The 22500-nt window shown below is 44.6% G+C and overlaps 2 protein-coding genes across 6 annotated transcripts in view; one reads left to right on the top strand and one right to left on the bottom strand.

Annotated features, from left to right (window-relative positions):
- The window catches only part of LOC137090857 (kelch-like protein 28), a 10070-nt gene extending 2120 nt beyond the window's left edge, over positions 1-7950 (bottom strand). The window contains exons 1-4 of the mRNA XM_067454821.1: positions 7827-7950; positions 4262-4522; positions 3335-3972; positions 1502-1945 (exon numbers count right to left, since the gene is read on the bottom strand). Coding sequence (XP_067310922.1) covers positions 1502-1945; positions 3335-3972; positions 4262-4522 — 1343 coding nt within the window. The 5' untranslated portion in view covers positions 7827-7950. The remainder of the gene's footprint in view (positions 1-1501; positions 1946-3334; positions 3973-4261; positions 4523-7826) is intronic.
- A 5219-nt stretch (positions 7951-13169) lies between these two features.
- Positions 13170-22500, top strand: part of LOC137090856 (TOG array regulator of axonemal microtubules protein 1) — a 32827-nt gene continuing 23496 nt past the window's right edge. For 2 of the 5 annotated variants that reach the window (XM_067454818.1, XM_067454815.1), the window contains exons 1-7: positions 13170-13361; positions 16561-16759; positions 17190-18014; positions 18603-18654; positions 19243-19362; positions 20018-20245; positions 22401-22500. The exon at positions 22401-22500 is cut by the window's right edge and continues 52 nt beyond it. In XM_067454818.1, the coding sequence (XP_067310919.1) occupies positions 16634-16759; positions 17190-18014; positions 18603-18654; positions 19243-19362; positions 20018-20245; positions 22401-22500 (1451 nt within the window). In that variant the 5' untranslated portion in view covers positions 13170-13361; positions 16561-16633. The remainder of the gene's footprint in view (positions 13362-16560; positions 16760-17189; positions 18015-18602; positions 18655-19242; positions 19363-20017; positions 20246-22400) is intronic. The other 3 variants (XM_067454816.1, XM_067454820.1, XM_067454819.1) reach the window with 3 other exon arrangements.

The raw sequence follows: 22500 nt of genomic DNA, 5'->3' as shown, positions 1-22500 counted from the left end.
TCTGCAGCGTGTCCCCATGAAACAGATGTTACCATGACGGCGTCCCATGAGTCTGTGTTTTTTCCACACGCGTGTTTAGAGACGATGGTGCTCATGGAGACACAACAGCAGAACCTTCCCATGAGCCACTAACCCAAACCGCACTCAATCAGCATGTGCTTCCCCTCTCATTCAAATAAATGGGTAACACTTTATTATACAGTGTCCATTACACACTTTACTATAGTAGTATGCATCGTTACATGCAAATAAACCAAACCGTAACTTCTGACCCATGGAGTTAATTACTAAGACTCAGTACTTAATTCTATAATTACACTAAATTTGAAATATTTACTGAAATTACACTGCTGTAATTCAAACAGTAAACAAATTAGGGGCCAAGCACCCGTATAACCGCATGAGGGAACGTTATGAAGTTTGGCACAGGGAGAGAGGACAGTCTGAACCGTCCCCACAGCAAATATGGAGTCTCTAACTTGATCGCTCTAGCGCCACCACCTGTCCAAATTTGCACTTACGGTTGTGCTAATAACTTTTGAACCATAAGGGATAGAGACAAAAGCCTCTTATATTCCGTGGCTCAAGTGCCAATTTTTTTTCGGCAAAAAAACTGAAAGTTTATCTGATTTGCATGAAAATTTAACCAGATCAGACAAACCTTCAGACAATGGCAATAAAAACTGGAATTTAAGTCGATTCATCAGTGTTTTTGATTAACGCGCAAACCAATTTTATGCATCACCAATGAGAGATGAGATTATTTCTCTCACCCCATTGGCAGATCATTTTGCCTGTTTTAAGCAAAAACTCTCTTCATTTAGATTTTATTTTAAAGAAAACAAGAAAAATATCTTATGTCGTTTTACTGATCTAGTAAATGCATCTTGATTTAAGAATTTTTAGATATTTGGACTGGAAATGAGAAAAAAAATACTAAATATGAAGAGCGTTTTATGCTGTGTAATGAAGTTCCTTTAAACTAATGTGTGAGCCATTGTAAATATTCAAGGCTTTACCCAAATCTAGTTTGTCCAATAACAATTTAATTTGGCTTTAACAGCTTAACTGACTTAAAAGAAAAGTTGTTGTACAAGGCTGGAGTAAAGTTAATAAAATGATTAATGTTAGTAAAATGCTTTTCTTACTCAGTATTTTTGTCTTGTTTCAAGTCAAAATATCTAACAAATCTTCCATTAAGAAACATTTACTAGAAAAGTATCAATTATTGTCTTGTATATAATCTGCCAATAATCTGCCAATGGGGTGAGAAAAATAATCTTAACTCAAACAGAAAACAAGATTATTTCTCTCACCCCATTGGCAGATTATTTATCTTATTTTAAGCAAAAACTCTCTTCATTTTGAGTTATTTTTCCCTAAAACAAGACAATTACTTTTGCTTGTCTAGTAAATACTTCTTGTTTTAAGAATTTGTAGATGTTTGGACTAGAAACAAGACAGAAATACTGAGTAAGAAGAGCATTTTTTGCAGTGTTACCTGTTCATGTGCGCAGGGCCGTATCCGCCGATGGCGTAGACCATCCCGTCCAGCACAGCTGTGGCGAAGCAGCTGCGGGATTTGGTCATGGGCGCCACGGGCTGCCACTCCTTCACCTTAGGCACGTATTTCTCCACAGACTGCAGGTAGTATTGGCCGTCGTATCCGCCGAGGGCGTAGAGTTCGCCTGCCAGCACCACCAGGCCCAGCGTGCTCCGGCACTCCGCCATGCGCTCCACCGACGCCCAGCTGTTGCTGTCGGGGTCCCAGCGCTCCACCGTGCTTTCGTGCCGCCGGTAGCTGATGCCCTGCCGCATGTGTGTGGCGATGCCGCCCACCACGAACACCTTCTGCTCCAGCACGGCCACGCCGAACTCATACCGAGGCACGGTGAGCGGAGCCAGCCCGATCCACGAGTCCGTCTGTGGGAAGTACATCTCCATACTGACACACACACACACACATCATGAGCACACTGCACACTACAAAAAATGCTTTTCTTACTTAGTATTTTTGTCTTGTTTCCAGTCTAAATATCTAGCAATTCTTAAATCAAGATATGTTTACTAGATAAGTAAAACGACATAAGCAATTTTTTCTTGTTTTGTTTTCATACCAAGCCTGTGATTAATCATGAGTTAACTCACGGCAATCTTGCACTTAATTGTGAGTTAACTTATGACAATCAAGTGTTAATCGTGAGTAAACTCACAACAATCACGCAATTAATCACAAGTTAACTCATGACAAGCATGCAATTAACCGCGAGTTAACCCATGAAAATCAAGTGATTAATGGTGAGTTAATTCACATCAAAAATGTGATTAATCGTGAGTTAACTCATGACAATCATGTGTTTAATCACAAGTTAAGTCAAGGACAATTACGCAATTAATCTCGAGTTAACTCATTAAAAGCATGCAAGTAAGCGTGAGTCAACCCACCAAAATCAAGTGATTAATCGTGAATTAACTCACAACAAAATGTGATTAATCGTGAGTTAACTCACGACATTCGTGATTAATCGCAAGTTAACTCATAACAATCATGCGATTAATCACAAGATAACTCTTGACAATCATGCAATTAATCTCGAGTTAACCCATGAAAATCAAGTGATTAATAAAAAAATGTGACAAAAATGTGATTAATCGCAAGTTAACTCATGACAATCGTGATTAATTTTGAGTCAACTCATGACAAGCATGTGATTAATTGCGAGTGAACTCACGACAATCAAGCGATTAATCGCGAGCCAACTCATGACAATCACATTACTAATCGCAGGTCAACTCATGACAATCATGTGATTAATCGCGATTAAATATTTTAATTGATTGACAGCTCTACTTTATTGAACTTTTGTCATAGTGAGACGGGTCTATTGCAGTACATTCACCTCTCCAGTGCGGCGAACAGCCCGGCTTTGCTTAATCTCAAGTTAATTTATGACACTCATGCGATTAATCGCGAGTTAACACACGCCCCATGCTATTAATCACGGGTTAACTCACGGCAATCAAGTGATTAATCGTGAGTCAACTAACGGCATTCATGCGATTATTCGCGAGTCAACTCATGACAATCATAGATTAATCGCGAGTTGACTCATGGCATGTGATTATTGCGGGTTAACTCAGGATAATCAAGTGATTAATCCTAAGTCAACTAACGGCATTCATGTGATTAATAAACTCATGACAATTATGGATTAATCACGAGTTGACTCATGACAATCTTGCGATTAATCTTGATTAAATAGTTTTATCTATTGACAATTTTACTTTATTGAACTTTTGTCATAGTGAGACGGGTCTATCGCAGTACATTCACCTCTCCAGCGTGGCGAACAGCCCGGCTTTGCCCCCGACCGCCAGCAGGACCTTTGGAGCGCAGCGCGGCCGCGTGGACAGAACCGTCTGATAGGACAGCCGGTGTTCAGGCATGAAGTGGTACTTGAGCGCCTCGTTGAGCAGGTGTTTGCAGGCGTGGTCATCGCGGATCAGATGGTTAGCCTCGTAGAGCCGCGTGAGGAACTTTACGCTCAGCAGCGGCAGCCGCACGCAGTGCAGGAGCTGAGCCAGATATTGCTGCCGCTCCGCCAGGTCGTACTTCACCCAGGACTCCAGCGCGAAGAACACCGTCTCCTCCGCCAGCACGTTCAGGCAGTCATTGGACACGATCTCGTCCAGCTCGGCGCGGCTCAGCTCCAGGAACTCCTCCGTCTGACACACCTCCTCGAAGTTCTGGCAGATGAATTTGGTGGCGGCCAGGCACAGGTCGTGGCAGCCGTAGGTCTCGGCGAAGCGGGAGATGCCGATGCAGTTGCCGGCGTCCAGCTGGCTCTCCAGGAAGCTGCAGCACTCTTTCAGGACCAGCTTCACCTGCAGGAGGTTAGCGGCGGGAAGGAGCGACTCCACCGTCTCCTGTGAGATGAACACCGTTCCTGTGTAAGCGTACTCCACTATAGCCTGAGGGAGACGGAAACATCACGTTACTAACACACTCCATCTGTGTGTGTGTGTGTGAGTGAGTGAGTGAGTGAGTGAGTGAGTGAGTGAGTGAGTGAGTGAGTGAGTGAGTGTGTGTGTGTGTGTGTGTGTGTGTGTGTGTGTGTGTGTGTGTGTGTGTGTGTGTGTGTGTGTGAGTGTGTGAGTGAGTGAGTGAGTGTGTGAGTGAGTGAGTGAGTGAGTGAGTGAGTGAGTGAGTGAGTGAGTGAGTGAGTGAGTGAGTGAGTGAGTGAGTGTGTGTGAGCGTGACCTTGAGCGCGGCCTCATCCACGCACTGGAACTCCACCTCTGACGTCTCCTTCTCCGACAGGTTCCCGGTGAACATGGCCCTGAAGTACGGGCTGATGCTGGCCAGCACCACCTTGTGTGCGTGAATCTTCACATCCCCGACTCGAAGCACGATATCGCAGAGCTCACGGTCCTGCCGGAGGAGCTGCAGACCCTGCAGGAGCTGCTCCGAGTGGGGCCGCGTCAGACTCGCAAACATGTACGACTTCGCCGACTGCTCCATCTGACACACACACACACACACATTTGTTTTTGTGAAATGTGGGGACATTCCATAGGCGTAATGTTTTTTATACTGTATAAACCGTATTTTCTATCCCCTTACACTGCCCCTAAACCTACCCAACACACACACACACTGTCCCTAAACCTACCCATCACACACACACACACACACTACCCCTAAACCTACCCATCACACACACACACTGCCCCTAACCCTACCCATCACACACACACACTGCCCCTAAACCTACCCATCACACACACACACACACACACACACACACACACACACACACACACACACACACACACACACACACACACACACACACACACACTGCCCCTAAACCTACCCATCACAGGAAACATTCTGCATTTTTCCTTTCTCATAAAAACTCCTCCTGTGTGATTTATAAGCCTTTTGTAAAGTGGGGCCATGGGTAATGTCCTCATATTTCACCCTCTCCTGTAATACCTGTGTCATACCCATGGCATTATACACATTTGAGTCCTCATATGTCACAAAAACATGCACACACACACACACGAGCGGTTTAAACTGGGCTAGATTAGCTCAAACTGATGAACTGATATTGATTCCTCAATCCCATGATTGATCTTCTAATGCTGTTTGCAGTTGATGTGTGTGAGCACTAAACATTATTTGTAGCTCCTGCCGTCCAATAATCTCAACTTTGATACCGATGATGTGAAACTAAATCTCGGCTTTCACATTCTGTCAGTGTTTTGATGATAAATGTGTTGTGTGTGAGCCGATCATCTCTTCTTCTTCACTACAGGCGAAACAAACATGAATGAACACCAGAGGGACTGAAATCAATCATCAATCCGTGTTTCAAAGACATCAATAAAACAGCGTATTGACCACATCACATTAAAGCCTTCAGTGACCTCAAACTCCAACAGCTAGAAAAATAACTCGGACAGGAGCGTTAACATATAAATGACATGTACCTGTATCTAATGTACACGATATTGCCAAAAGTTATGGTAAGCGACGGGGGATTTCCTAAACACCAATCACAACACACCGCTCCAGCCGACCAATCAGAGCACAGTGTGCTTTTCAGAAAATAGGGCTTCAGAGACAGGAACTACACCGAGTTACTGACAGACTGGGAAGAGAGGAGCCGCAACAATGGGGAATATGAGGAATTATCAACAGTTAATATTGCCAAAAGTATTGGGATCCCTGAGTTCAGGTGTTCAATCTCTTCATGGCCACAGGTGTATAACTCCAGCTCTCGGCCTGCAGACGCTTCTACACACATTAGTGAAAGAATGGGTCGCTCTCAGGAGCTCAGTGAACTCAAGCGTGGGGCCGTGATAGGCTGACACCTGTGCAATAAGCCCATTCCTGACATTTCCTCACTACTAAATATTCCACGCTCAACTGTTAGTGGGATTAGAACAAAGTGGAAGCCATTGGAAACAACAGCAACTCCGACACGAAGTGTTAAATCCCAGAGCGGGGTCAGCGCATGCTGAGGGTCACAGTGCGCAGAAGTCTCCAACTTTCTGCAGAGTCAACAGCTCCAGACCTCCAGACTTCTGTGGCCTTCAGATGAGCTCAAGAACAGCGGAGAGAGCTTCATGGAATGGGTTTCCATGGCCGAGCAGCTCATCCAAGCCTTACATCACCAAGAGCAATGATCATCACCTTCATCACACATCAGCTCAAATCAATGATTTCGAGGAGTGTGTGTGTGTGTGTGTGTGTGTTTGTGTTCAAACTCTTACACACTGCATTCTAGTGCTGAGCATCACTAGTGCGTCCTCGATCCCTACATGCAGACACACACACACACTCACTCACACAGGCACACACACACACACACACACACACACACACACACACACACACACACACACACACACACACACACACACACACACTCACTCACACTCTCACACAGGCACGCACGCACGCACGCACGCACGCGCACACACACACACACACACACACACACACACACACACACGTTCACCATCATCAAGTCATACTATGGCATAAAAGAAAACATTTTATCTCATAGATTAGATTTTTTTATCTGATGTTATTGTTTAAACTTTTCATCATAATATTGAATTTTCATGTCATAATTTGTTGTTCTTTTATCTTCGTATGACTGTCATAATTGCGACTTTATGTCATTTTGACATTTTTTGTCATAATATTTACTTACGTCAGTTACGATTTGTATCTCATATGACTCATAATTTTGACTTTTTATGTAATAATTTAATTTATTTAATCTAGAATATCATAATTTCGATTTTTTTCTCATAATGACTTCGTGTCAAACTTGTGACTCTCTCATATGACTAATTCAGGCTTTTTAAATCATACTTTTAATGTCATGATTTAATCTTTCAACGTCAATTTTTTTATTTATTTAATCTAGTATGTCATAAATATGACCCTCATAATTTCAACATTTTGTGATAATAGACATTTTATGTCATAATATTTACTTTTAACATCATAGTTCTCATCGTATCTCATATGACTTATAATTTTGAAATTTTATGTCATAATATTGACTTTAAATCTCGATTTCGTTGTTTGAATCTAGTATTTCATAAGTATGACTGTCATAATTTCAACTTTTTGTCATAACATTGACATTGTATGTCATAGTTATGACTCTTTATCTTATATGACTCATAATTTTGACATTTAATGTCATAAAATTTACTTTTAACATCATAGTTATCATCGTATCTCATATGACTCATAAATTCGACATTTTATGTCATAATACTGACTTTAAATGTCAATTTCGTTGTTTAAATCTAGTATATCATAATTATGACCGTCATAATTTCAACTTTTTATCATAACATTGACATTTTATTTCATAGTTATGACTCTGTATCTCATATGACTCATAATTATGACTTATAACTGAGTTTGTTATAACGTTGTCATGTTGTTATGATTATGACTGTCTGCTTGTGCTCCCTATGGATGCTCCCTATGGAGCCAAACACTAGATAGGCAGCACAGCAGCAGCTCACTAGGGTTGACACACAGCCATTCAGACCGAAAAATCACATCAGGTGCATTTAGTGAAATCATAAAAGTCATCTTCAGACATGAAAACCATATTCATCTGACATGAATCAGCTGATATAAATAAATAAAGCAGCTCATTCTATGCTAACATTAGCATCCACATACAAAGCTCCGCACAGCGGCGGTTAGCGCTCCTTTACACCGCCCTCGGGCTTATTTAATTCTGTACAGTGCAGTAATAAAGCGTTTAATCAGTGTTTACCTGAATGTCTGGCTGATTTCTGGCAGTTTGAAGCGCAACACGGCCGCGACTGTCAGGAAAACAAACACAAATCGGCGCATGCGTCACTTCCGGGAAATAAACGAGCAGAGCAAAATAAAACCTCGGCCATCCTCTAAATATCGTCTGCTCTTTTAAATAACCTCTTATTTAGAGGTGAGTGAGTGTGAAAATCTTGTTTTTACAAAAGCCTCTGCTGAAATGACACCCCTGTGAATTTCAGGTGCAGAAAAAAGTGTGTGTGTGTGTGTGTGTGTGTGTGTGTGTGTGTGTGTGTGTGTTGCCCTGGAGCTGCTCTCTGATGCGACACTGATGGAGCTTAAAATAGACCTGAATGAGAGAGAGAAAGGGAATCATTAACACACCCAATCACCCCAGTGCACTCATATACCGCTCTTACTGTACTCTCATATAGCGCTCTTACTGTACTCTCATATACCGCTCTTACTGTACTCTCATATAGCGCTCTTACTGTACTCTCATATACCGCTCTTACTGTACTCTCATATACCGCTCTTACTGTACTCTCATATAGCGCTCTTACTGTACACTCATATACCGCTCTTACTGTACTCTCATATACCGCTCTTACTGTACTCTCATATACCGCTCTTACTGTACTCTCATATACCGCTCTTACTGTATTCTCATATACCGCTCTTACTGTACTCTCATATAGCGCTCTTACTGTACTCTCATATACCGCTCTTACTGTACACTCATATACCGCTCTTACTGTACTCTCATATACCGCTCTTACTGTACTCTCATATAGCGCTCTTACTGTACTCTCATATACCGCTCTTACTGTACTCTCATATACCGCTCTTACTGTACTCTCATATACCGCTCTTACTGTATTCTCATATACCGCTCTTACTGTACTCTCATATACCGCTCTTACTGTACTCTCATATACCGCTCTTACTGTACTCTCATATAGCGCTCTTACTGTACTCTCATATACCGCTCTTACTGTACACTCATATACCGCTCTTACTGTACTCTCATATACCGCTCTTACTGTACTCTCATATAGCGCTCTTACTGTACTCTCATATACCGCTCTTACTGTACTCTCATATACCGCTCTTACTGTACTCTCATATACCGCTCTTACTGTACTCTCATATACCGCTCTTACTGTACTCTCATATACCGCTCTTACTGTACTCTCATATAGCGCTCTTACTGTACTCTCATATACCGCTCTTACTGTACTCTCATATAGCGCTCTTACTGTACTCTCATATACCGCTCTTACTGTACTCTCATATACCGCTCTTACTGTACTCTCATATACCGCTCTTACTGTACTCTCATATAGCGCTCTTACTATACACTCATATACCGCTCTTACTGTACTCTCATATACCGCTCTTACTGTACTCTCATATACCGCTCTTACTGTACTCTCATATACCGCTCTTACTGTATTCTCATATACCGCTCTTACTGTAATCTCATATACCGCTCTTACTGTACTCTCATATACCGCTCTTACTGTACTCTCATATAGCGCTCTTACTGTACTCTCATATACCGCTCTTACTGTACTCTCATATACCGCTCTTACTGTACTCTCATATAGCGCTCTTACTGTACACTCATATACCGCTCTTACTGTACTCTCATATAGCGCTCTTACTGTACTCTCATATACCGCTCTTACTGTACTCTCATATACCGCTCTTACTGTACTCTCATATACCGCTCTTACTGTACTCTCATATAGCGCTCTTACTGTACACTCATATACCGCTCTTACTGTACTCTCATATACCGCTCTTACTGTACTCTCATATACCGCTCTTACTGTACTCTCATATACCGCTCTTACTGTATTCTCATATACCGCTCTTACTGTACTCTCATATACTGCTCTTACTGTACTCTCATATACCGCTCTTACTGTACTCTCATATAGCGCTCTTACTGTACTCTCATATAGCGCTCTTACTGTACTCTTATATAGCGCTCTTACTGTACACTCATATACCGCTCTTACTGTACTCTCATATAGCGCTCTTACTGTACTCTTATATAGCGCTCTTACTGTACACTCATATACCGCTCTTACTGTACTCTCATATACCGCTCTTACTGTACTCTTATATACCGCTCTTACTGTACACTCATATAGCGCTCTTACTGTACACTCATATACCGCTCTTACTGTACTCTCATATACCGCTCTTACTGTACTCTCATATACCGCTCTTACTGTACTCTCATATAGCGCTCTTACTGTACTCTCATATAGCGCTCTTACTGTACACTCATATACCGCTCTTACTGTACTCTCATATACCGCTCTTACTGTACTCTTATATACCGCTCTTACTGTACACTCATATAGCGCTCTTACTGTACACTCATATACCGCTCTTACTGTACTCTCATATACCGCTCTTACTGTACTCTCATATACCGCTCTTACTGTACACTCATATACCGCTCTTACTGTACTCTCATATACCGCTCTTACTGTACTCTCATATACCGCTCTTACTGTACACTCATATACCGCTCTTACTGTACACTCATATACCGCTCTTACTGTACTCTCATATACCGCTCTTACTGTACTCTCATATAGCGCTCTTACTGTACACTCATATACCGCTCTTACTGTACTCTCATATACCGCTCTTACTGTACTCTCATATACCGCTCTTACTGTATTCTCATATACCGCTCTTACTGTATTCTCATATACCGCTCTTACTGTACTCTCATATACCGTTCTTACTGTACTCTCATATAGCGCTCTTACTGTACACTCATATACCGCTCTTACTGTATTCTCATATACCGCTCATATAGCGCTCTTACTGTACTCTCATATACCGCTCTTACTGTATTCTCATATACCGCTCTTACTGTACTCTCATATACCGCTCTTACTGTATTCTCATATACCGCTCTTACTGTACTCTCATATAGCGCTCTTACTGTATTCTCATATACCGCTCTTACTGTACTCTCATATACCGCTCTTACTGTATTCTCATATACCGCTCTTACTGTATTCTCATATACCGCTCTTACTGTACTCTCATATACCGCTCTTACTGTATTCTCATATACCGCTCTTACTGTACTCTCATATACCGCTCTTACTGTATTCTCATATACCGCTCTTACTGTACTCTCATATACCGCTCTTACTGTACTCTCATATACCGCTCTTACTGTACTCTCATATACCGCTCTTACTGTACTCTCATATACCGCTCTTACTGTACTCTCATATACCGCTCTTACTGTATTCTCATATACCGCTCTTACTGTACTCTCATATAGCGCTCTTACTGTATTCTCATATACCGCTCTTACTGTACTCTCATATAGCGCTCTTACTGTACACTCATATACCGCTCTTACTGTACACTCATATACCGCTCTTACTGTACTCTCATATACCGCTCTTACTGTACTCTCATATACCGCTCTTACTGTACTCTCATATAGCGCTCTTACTGTATTCTCATATACCGCTCTTACTGTACACTCATATACCGCTCTTACTGTACTCTCATATACCGCTCTTACTGTACTCTCATATACCGCTCTTACTGTATTCTCATATACCGCTCTTACTGTACTCTCATATACCGCTCTTACTGTACTCTCATATACCGCTCTTACTGTATTCTCATATACCGCTCTTACTGTACTCTCATATAGCGCTCTTACTGTACTCTCATATACCGCTCTTACTGTATTCTCATATACCGCTCTTACTGTACTCTCATATAGCGCTCTTACTGTATTCTCATATACCGCTCTTACTGTACTCTCATATACCGCTCTTAGTGTATTCTCATATACCGCTCTTACTGTACTCTCATATACCGCTCTTACTGTATTCTCATATACCGCTCTTACTGTACTCTCATATAGCGCTCTTACTGTATTCTCATATACCGCTCTTACTGTACTCTCATATAGCGCTCTTACTGTACACTCATATACCGCTCTTACTGTACACTCATATACCGCTCTTACTGTACTCTCATATACCGCTCTTACTGTACTCTCATATACCGCTCTTACTGTACTCTCATATACCGCTCTTACTGTATTCTCATATACCGCTCTTACTGTACTCTCATATACCGCTCTTACTGTACTCTCATATACCGCTCTTACTGTATTCTCATATACCGCTCTTACTGTACTCTCATATAGCGCTCTTACTGTATTCTCATATACCGCTCTTACTGTACTCTCATATACCGCTCTTACTGTATTCTCATATACCGCTCTTACTGTATTCTCATATACCGCTCTTACTGTACTCTCATATACCGCTCTTACTGTATTCTCATATACCGCTCTTACTGTACTCTCATATAGCGCTCTTACTGTATTCTCATATACCGCTCTTACTGTACTCTCATATACCGCTCTTACTGTATTCTCATATACCGCTCTTACTGTACTCTTACTGTAAAAACATCAACTCAAATAGGCTATTTCTGCCTAATTCCTGTTTTTTCACATAGTATTTTTGTGTGGTATGAATAGTATAAATATTATGTTATATCTTTATCTTTGTACATTTATATCATGGTTAAAATAATAGAAGACACAGTTTTAGCCCACTTTGTGATTATTTGTTTTCATGTTTTTTTGCAGTAGAACTCTAAAAATTTACAGTCTAAAAAACGTAAACCTTATTTCACAGACAGGTATGCGCGTGTTTGAACAGTTTTAACTGAAAGCATATCGTAAAACATGTCATTGTTTTGTCTCAAGATCAGTGTTGCCACAGTTGCTTTGAAAAAGTAATCTGATTACTGATTACTCCTTTAAAAAGTTACTTAGTTACTTTACAGATTACTTGATTTTAAAAGTAACTAAGTAAGATTACTTAGTAACTTTATTAGTTACATTCAGCAGTTTCCGACAACAGCCCTTCCGACATTTAGCCAACACTCACTTTATTGGAAGTGCATTTTTAACAGTAATGCCAACAATGTATCCCCTGACATTTTAAATTAAAAAATATTTCCTGAAAAAATGCTCTTCTCTTCTCTTCTCTAACTCACAGTGACTTGGATAAATTACTTTAATCTGATTACTGGTTTGGAAATAGGCCTACTAACACGTTAGATTACTCGTTACTGGAAAAAAGTATTCAGATTAGAGTAACGCGTTACTAAGTAACAAAATTACTGGCATTACTGGATGTTATTTTCTACGGCACGTTAATAAACGCCAAACCGTGTCGTGAACTACACCTCCCACAGTGCACCGCGCCAACCATCCAGTGCGGGGTCAGAGGGCGCGTCACCATGGCAGCGGCTGGTTGTGACATCAGCGCCATTTTGGTTGTGTGTTGTGATGGAAGCAGCGAGAAAATCAGAATCCGACAGAAAAACAACGAAAATCAGACCCAAATTAGAGAAATCCAGAGCAGAGAAACCGGATTCAGCGACTGAGTCACATCGAGAACCGAACCGGATCCGCTCGGGAGTCGCGCGGAGTCATTCGGATCTGCAATAACAGGTTTGATTTGCACCAAAACACCAATGTGTGAATGTGTTTCAATGTTGCTATGGTTTTATACTGTATATTATTAATTAATTATTTTATGTGTTGTCGATGTGATGAAAAAAAGAAAACCTTATAGCGAATATAACGCCAAACACACGTCCGATACGATGAATGAGTATAATAATAACTGTATAGTCAGCTCAAGAGTGTCTTTATTACTGAAATATGTGCTGTCAGATGATGAATAGCCTAACGTTACTGAGGGAATGAACGAGTAAATACCGCAGAAGAGCCACAAGTGTTTTTTCTTCCGAGTCTTTCCGAAGATCTTCTGTTAAATATGAGCTGATGTGTGTTGTGTTCATATGTTGTGTTAATGTGTTGTTGTGTTGATGTCATGTGTTGATGTTTCCCAGCAGCTGCTGTCCAAAACCAGCTCAACCCTGGCCTTCTACACCAAACTATTGTCCTTCAAAGCTGCTCAATGTGAATATGAAGTTTGTTAGGTTTCAAAATATGAATCAATGAACAGTTTATGCATACACTTTTTGTTTGGTGTTCAAACTTTGTGTTACCATACTTCATATGTCCATGAAAACCCCCAAGTTGGTTGTGAGAAAAGCCTCAAAGATTCACCTGGAGTTATTAACAAAACATTAAAATCATTCAGAGTCATTACTCAACACTTTACTGGAACGATTCATGTTTTTAAAACGTTAATAACATTCCCATAATACTTGCAAACTGATGAGAATATTACCTTAATATTTTATCTAACATTCACATAAACCAAGAAAAAATTTAGGAGGTTTTGAACGACAATCCAGCAGAAGTTAAAACTGCTTGATTTTTAATGATAAGTTATGAATCGTTAAAGTCAGCACTACTGTGAGCGTCGAGGGTGTTAATCGATAGGATTTGCTTCGGTTAAAGCCGTCAGCATGCATTATTTACTTATTTAACTTAGTATTAAAATAATCACGTTTAACAGCAGAATTTGTGGTGAAAACTACATTACCCATGATGCTGTATGTAAATCCTACCAATCAGAGAAGGCGACACAATCAAAGCTCCACCCACTCCCATGAAGCACTGCGAATGACATCTCTTCGCTCTCTAAATACTAATGCCTATTTTGCAAGTAATTTAAAATATGTTTATATAATAATAATAATACATTTTATTTATAAAGCACTTAACATTTTAAATAAAATCTCAAACTGCTACAAAGGGTGGAAAAAAATATAATTAAGTAGTTAGAGCAAGTAAGAATTCAATTAAAATCAACACAAAAAAAAAATGTAAAGCATTTTAAACATTGAAAAACGTTCTAAACAGATATGTTTTAAGTCCCTTTTTAAAAGCGTCAGTCATATATATCAAATCAATCAGGGCCTAAAATGAACACTCGCCAAAGGGCCAAGTGCGAGTAAAAATCTGTGTCGACGAGTATATGTGTTGATCGGCAATAGCATTTTTATGCATATTAAGCATAGATAAATTCTAAATTACAAAAGCGATTCGGTCTAGACTAACTGAGTGATATTAGGCTGCTGTCACTTTAAGAGCAAATGCACAGATCCAATACACTGATACACACACGCTTAACATTTACTTAAGACATGACTGACTGTGTTTACGAGGATACACAGGGCTCGACATTAACAAAGGGGATTTTTTTGAGGGGGCGAGTGAAAGAGAATTTTACTTACCCGATGGACAAGCAGATTAAAACGCCAATAACACAAAAATAACTAGCAAATCACCAAAATGCAAGAATGATTCTGCATTTATTTAGTGTAAGTGGCGATCTATAGTGGATAATAGTGTAATATATAATGAACTGAAGGTGGCGCTGTTGACGCTCCGCAGCCTCTCGAGGAGAAATCACAACACACTAGCATCGCTCACACTGAGAAACTGAGCTAAACATTCAACATGTGCAGTTTTTATGATACAGTTAAACAACATCACATGACTCCATCGGGGAAAAGTGGGCGGGGCTAATGCGCTCCATCGGAAAGAGTGGGCGGGGCCAATGCGCTCCATCGGAAAAGAGTGGGCGGGGCTAATGCGCTCCATCGAAAAGAGAGGGGGCGAGGCCAATGCGCTCCATCGGAAGGAGTGGGCAGGGATAATGCGCTCCATCGGAAGGAGTGGGCGGGGATAATGCGCTCCATCGGAAGGAGTGGGCGGGGATAATGCGTTCCATCGGAAAGAGTGGGCGGGGCTAATGCGCTCCATTGCAAAGAGTGGGCGGGGCTAATGCGCTCCATTGGAAAGAGTGGGCGGCGCTAATGGGGGCCATTGGAAAGAGTGGGCGGGGCTAATGCGCTCCATTGGAAAGAGTGGGCGGCACTAATGGGGGCCATTGGAAAGAGTGGGCGGCGCTAATGCGCTCCATCTGAAAGAGTGGGCGGGGCTAATGCGCTCCATCTGAAAGAGTGGGCAGGGATAATGCGCTCCATTGGAAAGAGTGGGCGGGGCTAATGCGCTCCATCTGAAAGAGTGGGCGGGGCTAATGCGCTCCATCTGAAAGAGTGGGCAGGGCTAATGCGCTCCATTGGAAAGAGTGGGCGGGGCTAATGCGCTCCATCTGAAAGAGTGGGCGGGGCTAATGCGCTCCATCGGAAAGAGTGGGTGGGGCTAATGCGCTCCATCGGAAAGAGTGGGCGGGGCTAATGCGCTCCATCGGAAAGAGTGGGCGGGGCTAATGCGCTCCATCGGAAAGAGTGGGCGGGGCTAATGCGCTCCATCGGAAAGAGTGGGCGGGGCTAATGCGCTCCATCTGAAAGAGTGGGCGGGGCTAATGCGCTCCATTTGAAAGAGTGGGCGGGGCTAATGCGCTCCATTGGAAAGAGTGGGTGGGGCTAATGCGCTCCATCGGAAAGAGTGGGCGGGGCTAATGCGCTCCATCGGAAAGAGTGGGCGGGGCTAATGCGCTCCATCGGAAAGAGTGGGCGGGGCTAATGCGCTCCATCGGAAAGAGTGGGTGGGGCTAATGCGCTCCATCGGAAAGAGTGGGCGGGGCTAATGTGCTCCATCGGAAAGAGTGGGCGGGGCTAATGTGCTCCATCGGAAAGAGTGGGCGGGGCTAATGCGCTCCATTTGAAAGAGTGGGCGGGGCTAATACGTTCCATCTGAAAGAGTGGGCGGGGCTAATGTGTGTTATGCCTGTAGAAGTAAAGCCTGTGAATCATCCCGTCTATAGGTCTGCTGTTGCCATGGCTTCGCATCCCTCATCATCATGACAGATTCCTCTGCATCCGCTCCATCTGGACTCCATGATGATTTATGGCCTGATCCCTCCGGAGCTACACCAGCTGCTCCTGGACCAGCAGAACTTCCAGAACCGGACCCGCGGCGTGGAGGAGCTGAAGAGCATCCTGGCGGAGCTGGACCTCCAGCAGGTACATCAGAAACCATATTACACTCGAGGACACCGTACAACACAGAAAGAAATAAAACATAAGAAATAAGAAACAGATTAAACATTGCAAAAAATGCTCTTCTTACTCAGTCATTTTGTCTTGTTTCTTAAATCAAGATGCATTTACTAGATAAGAAAATCGACATATTTTTCCAGAGTTTTTGCTTAAAACAGTCTAAATAATCTGCCAATGGGGTGAGAAAAATAATAATCTTGTTTTTGTTTGAATTAAGATTATTGTGCTTATATAAGCAAAAACTCTCTTCATTTTGAGTTATTTTTCCCCAAAACAAGACAATTACTTTTACTTGTCTAGTAAATACTTCTGGTTTTAAGAATTTTTAGATGTTTGGACAAAAATACTAAGAAAGAAGAGCATTTGTTGATTTAGAATGCTGTTTTTATCCCAGGTGTCGTCTGGTAGCGTTGTGGACTTCATCCAGTTCTTACGCCGGCTCCTGGACGACAGTAACTTTAAGGTGTTGTGTGGAGCCTTGCAGCTCCTAAACCTGCTGACCGATCGGCTGGAGCGGGATGTGGAGCGTTATTACCGGGAGATCGCGGCGGCGGCGGTGCGGGCGATGGGAGACTCGCGGAACGTCCCGCGGCGGGAATACATGAGCCTCTTCCGGAAGCTGATGCGTGCGGTCGGGCCGCGGCTGGTTCTGGAGCCAGTGCTCGCTCAGCTCCGAAACCGGAACTCCAGAGTCCGAGAGGACGCGGTTAACATCATAACGGCCGCGCTGCTAACACACCCGCGGAAGGACTTCGATATCGCGGAGCTGTGCGCGGAAGCGGCGCCGCCGCTCGCGGATGCTAAGCGGAAGGTCCGGCTCGCGGCGCTGGAGCTCTTCGCCGTGTTCGACTCGTGTTTGGATCCGGGGAAGAAGCAGCCGATCCTGAGGGCCGTGGACCGGGTCGAGCGGACCGCGGGCGCGCTGGGATTAATGGAGGCCGTGCAGGCGCGGCGAGCTCGGCACATTCTCCCGCGGCTAATGGCGGACGGAACCGTGGAGTACGCGCTCGCCCTGCCCAAACCGGGTCAGAGACGCCTGCCTCAGATGGGCTCCGGGGCCGATCTGGACTGGGTCATGAACGGAGGACGGGCTTCCAGCGCCGACGCCGACCCGATTGAGGACCAACCGCACCGGAGGATCGCCAGCGCCGGGAAAGGGAAGAACAAACTGCCCTGGGAGAGATCGGCCCTCACGGCCAACGGGAGATCACCTGATCAGGTGAGCCAGCAATTGAACTCTAAATTGGGATCTAAGTTATTCAACTAAATATACAAATAACATTAATGAATGAGGTCTTATTTAATTCTATAAACTATAATCCTGATCTGCCAACATTGTCTCTCTATGATAAATTAAAATAAGCTGATAACATCACTGTTTACTCCAGAACGACTGTACAGCCAAATCTAATTCTGCTGCAGTATTGTCCTGTTTAACACTGAAGCTGCTCTGACACAATCGGCGCTGGAGAAGAGCGATATACACTGCAAAAAATGCTTTTTTTACTTAGTATTTTTGTCTTGTTTTGGGGAAAATAACTCAAAATGAAGAGAGTTTTTGCTTAAAATAAGATAAATAATCTGCCAATGGGGTGAGAAAAATAATCTTGTTTTCTGTTTGAATTAAGATTATTTAGCTTTTGTTTAGGTTTAGGGGCAGTGTGTGTGTGTGTGTGTGTGTGTGTGTGTGTGTGTGTGTGTGTGTGTGTGTGTGTGTGTGTGTGTGTGTGTGTGTGTGTGTGTGTGTGTGTGTGTGTGTGTGTGTGTGTGTGTGTGTGTATTGACTGATCTCATGTCTTTATTCCAGCAGGTCTGCAGTGAAGATCCGAGGCTCCGCCAGGACACCGGTGTCAAATACAGTAGGAACGCTCATATAGTTTCATATTCAGCTTATTCACTGCAGAGCTCACTCATATCGCTGAGGATCTGCTTCTCTACACGCGTGTTTGATTGGGAAGCGTGTCCCAGCTTTATTTCCCAGAGGCCCAGCCGTCCTCTTGATCAACTGCAAAATATGCTCTTCTTACTTAGTATATTTTTCATAAATTTTTTCAAAAATAATCTTATTTCTGATTGGGACGGAAACAAGAAACAAGATTTCAATCAGAAATAAGATTATTTCTCTCACCCCATTGGCAGATCATTTTGCCTGTTTTAAGCAAAAACTCACTTCAGTTAGATTTTATTTTTAAGAAAAGAAGCAAAAATATCTTATGTCGTTTTACTGATCTAGTAAATGCATCTTGATTTAAGAATTGTTAGATATTTAGACTAGAAACTAGACAGAATGACTGAGTAAGAAGATCATGTTTTGCAGTGTAAAGTGAAGCGAGCCTCTATATTCAACTTTATTTAGACATCAATAACCCTAAAAGCAATGTTAGCTGAGCCCCTGACTCTCTCGTATGACGCAGGTCTGGTGAATAATGTGTTGTGTTCTGGTCCAGGCCCGCCAGAAGCCCTCCAGTCCCCGGGCCGGACCCACAGGGCTCTGGGTCGACTGCGCCGCAGCGGAAGCTTGGATTCGGATCCGGACATTTTCAAAACAGCCTCTGAGCCGGAGAAAGGTCAGCCAAGAACACGCGTGTGTCATGCCTAATGAGTCCTGTGACACCGGACCGGCCAATCAGCATCCAGGCCTTTATACACACGCGCCGCAAAACATGCTCTTCTTACTCAGTATTTTTGTCTTGTTTCTAGTCCAAACATCTAAAAATACTTAAAACAAGAAGTATTTACTAGACAAGCAAAAGTAATTGTCTTGTTTTGAGAGTTTTTGCTTAAAATAAGATAAATAATCTGCCAGTGGGGTGAGAAAAATCATCTTAATTCAAACAGAAAACAAGATTATTTATCTCACCCCATTGGCAGATCATTAACCGGTGAATTGGCCCTCACGTGCATCATTTCTAATGTCAGCAGTAAGAAAAGACCAATTTAAGTTCCCAATATAAGAGATCGGAAAAAGCAACGAAATTAGCAGGCATTACACGCATGCACGCACACACACACACACACACACACACACACACACACACACACACACACACACACACACACACACACACACCACTTCTGCAGCAGTAATACTTTTTCAGCTCCTGTAGGCGTTTGTGTGTGTGTGTGTGTGTGTGTGTGTGTTTGTGTGTGTGTGTGTGTGTTATGCACCCTTTATTATGCCATTGGTTCTTGTGCATAGTTGTTTTCTCGCTCCGTCCTCAGGGTTGAAGTCGAGCCGTTTCCTGTCGGGTAGCGCAGAGCGAACCTTCTCCCTCCCCCCCAGCTCCACCCCGCCGGGGTCGCTTCTGTTGCCCTCGTACCCTCTGACCTCTGTAGCAGGACCTCTGACCCCGAGCCTCCCCCGGACCCAGGCAGAGCCCTCGCTGTCCATGTCCAGCACGTGGCCCAGCAGACGAGACATCAGCCCTCAGCGCCGGAGCGACATCACAGGTCAGGACACGCCCCTCTCATACCTGACACGCCCCTCTCACACATACACACCCCTCTCATACCTGACACGCCCCCTCTAACACAGACACGCCCCTCTCATACCTGACACGCCCCTCTCACACAGACACGCCCCTCTCACACATGACACGCCTCCTCTCACACATGACACGCCTCCTCACACAGACACGCCCCTCTCATACCTGACACGCCCCCTCTCATACCTGACACGCCCCCTCTAACACAGACACGCCCCTCTCATACCTGACACGCCCCTCTCACACAGACACGCCCCTCTCACACAGACACGCCCCTCTCACACATGACACGCCCCTCTCATACCTGACACGCCCCCTCTCACACAGACACGCCCCTCTCATACCTGACACGCCCCCTCTCACACCTGACACATCCCCTCTCGCACGTGACACACCCCCTCTCATACCTGACACGCCCGCCCCCTCTCATACCTGACATGCCTCCTCTCACACAGACATGCCCCCTCTCACATAAACACGCCCCCTCTCACACAGACATGCCCCCTCTCACACAGACATGCCCCCTCTCACATAAACATGCCCCCTCTCACACAGACACGCCCCCTCTCATACAGACACGCCTCCTCTCATACAGACACGCCTCCTCTCACACAGACACACACCCATCTCATACAGACACGCCCCCTCACACACAGACACGCCCCCTCTCACACAGACACACCCATCTCATACAGACACGCCCCCTCTCCCACAGACACACCCATGTCATACAGACACGCCCCCTCTCCCACATACACGCCCCCTCTCACACAGACACGCCCCTCTCACACATGACACGCCTCCTCTCACACATGACACGCCTCCTCACACAGACACGCCCCTCTCATACCTGACACGCCCCCTCTCATACCTGACACGCCCCTCTCATACCTGACACGCCCCTCTCACACAGACACGCCCCTCTCACACATGACACGCCTCCTCACACAGACACGCCCCTCTCATACCTGACACGCCCCCTCTCACACAGACACGCCCCTCTCATACCTGACACGCCCCCTCTCACACCTGACACATCCCCTCTCGCACGTGACACACCCCCTCTCATACCTGACACGCCCGCCCCCTCTCATACCTGACATGCCTCCTCTCACACAGACATGCCCCCTCTCACATAAACACGCCCCCTCTCACACAGACATGCCCCCTCTCACACAGACATGCCCCCTCTCACATAAACATGCCCCCTCTCACATAAACACGCCCCCTCTCACACAGACATGCCCCCTCTCACACAGACATGCCCCCTCTCACATAAACATGCCCCCTCTCACACAGACACGCCCCCTCTCATACAGACACGCCTCCTCTCATACAGACACGCCTCCTCTCACACAGACACACACCCATCTCATACAGACACGCCCCCTCACACACAGACACGCCCCCTCTCACACAGACACACCCATCTCATACAGACACGCCCCCTCTCCCACAGACACACCCATGTCATACAGACACGCCCCCTCTCCCACATACACGCCCCCTCTCACACAGACACGCCCCTCTCACACATGACACGCCCCTCTCACACATGACACGCCTCCTCACACAGACACGCCCCTCTCATACCTGACACGCCCCCTCTCACACAGACACGCCCCTCTCATACCTGACACGCCCCCTCTCACACCTGACACATCCCCTCTCGCACGTGACACACCCCCTCTCATACCTGACACGCCCGCCCCCTCTCATACCTGACATGCCTCCTCTCACACAGACATGCCCCCTCTCACATAAACACGCCCCCTCTCACACAGACATGCCCCCTCTCACACAGACATGCCCCCTCTCACATAAACATGCCCCCTCTCACATAAACACGCCCCCTCTCACACAGACATGCCCCCTCTCACACAGACACGCCCCCTCTCATACAGACACGCCTCCTCTCATACAGACACGCCTCCTCTCACACAGACACACACCCATCTCATACAGACACGCCCCCTCACACACAGACACGCCCCCTCTCACACAGACACACCCATCTCATACAGACACGCCCCCTCTCCCACAGACACACCCATGTCATACAGACACGCCCCCTCTCACACAGACACGTCCCCTCTCACAGCTGTGTGTGTGCTTCACAGGTGAGCTGAGCTCCAGCAAACGCTCTCCTCTTCCTCCTCGCACCGCCAGGGTTTCGTCGATCCGGCGGAGCGGGAGATCGTCGTCTGAGCGGGACAGAAC

This window comes from Pseudorasbora parva, chromosome 10, assembly GCF_024679245.1.
Source record: "Pseudorasbora parva isolate DD20220531a chromosome 10, ASM2467924v1, whole genome shotgun sequence".
Classification (NCBI taxonomy): Eukaryota; Metazoa; Chordata; class Actinopteri; order Cypriniformes; family Gobionidae; genus Pseudorasbora; species Pseudorasbora parva.
The sequence above is the reverse complement of the archived record's forward strand: the minus strand, read 5'-3'. Positions and strand labels throughout refer to the sequence as shown.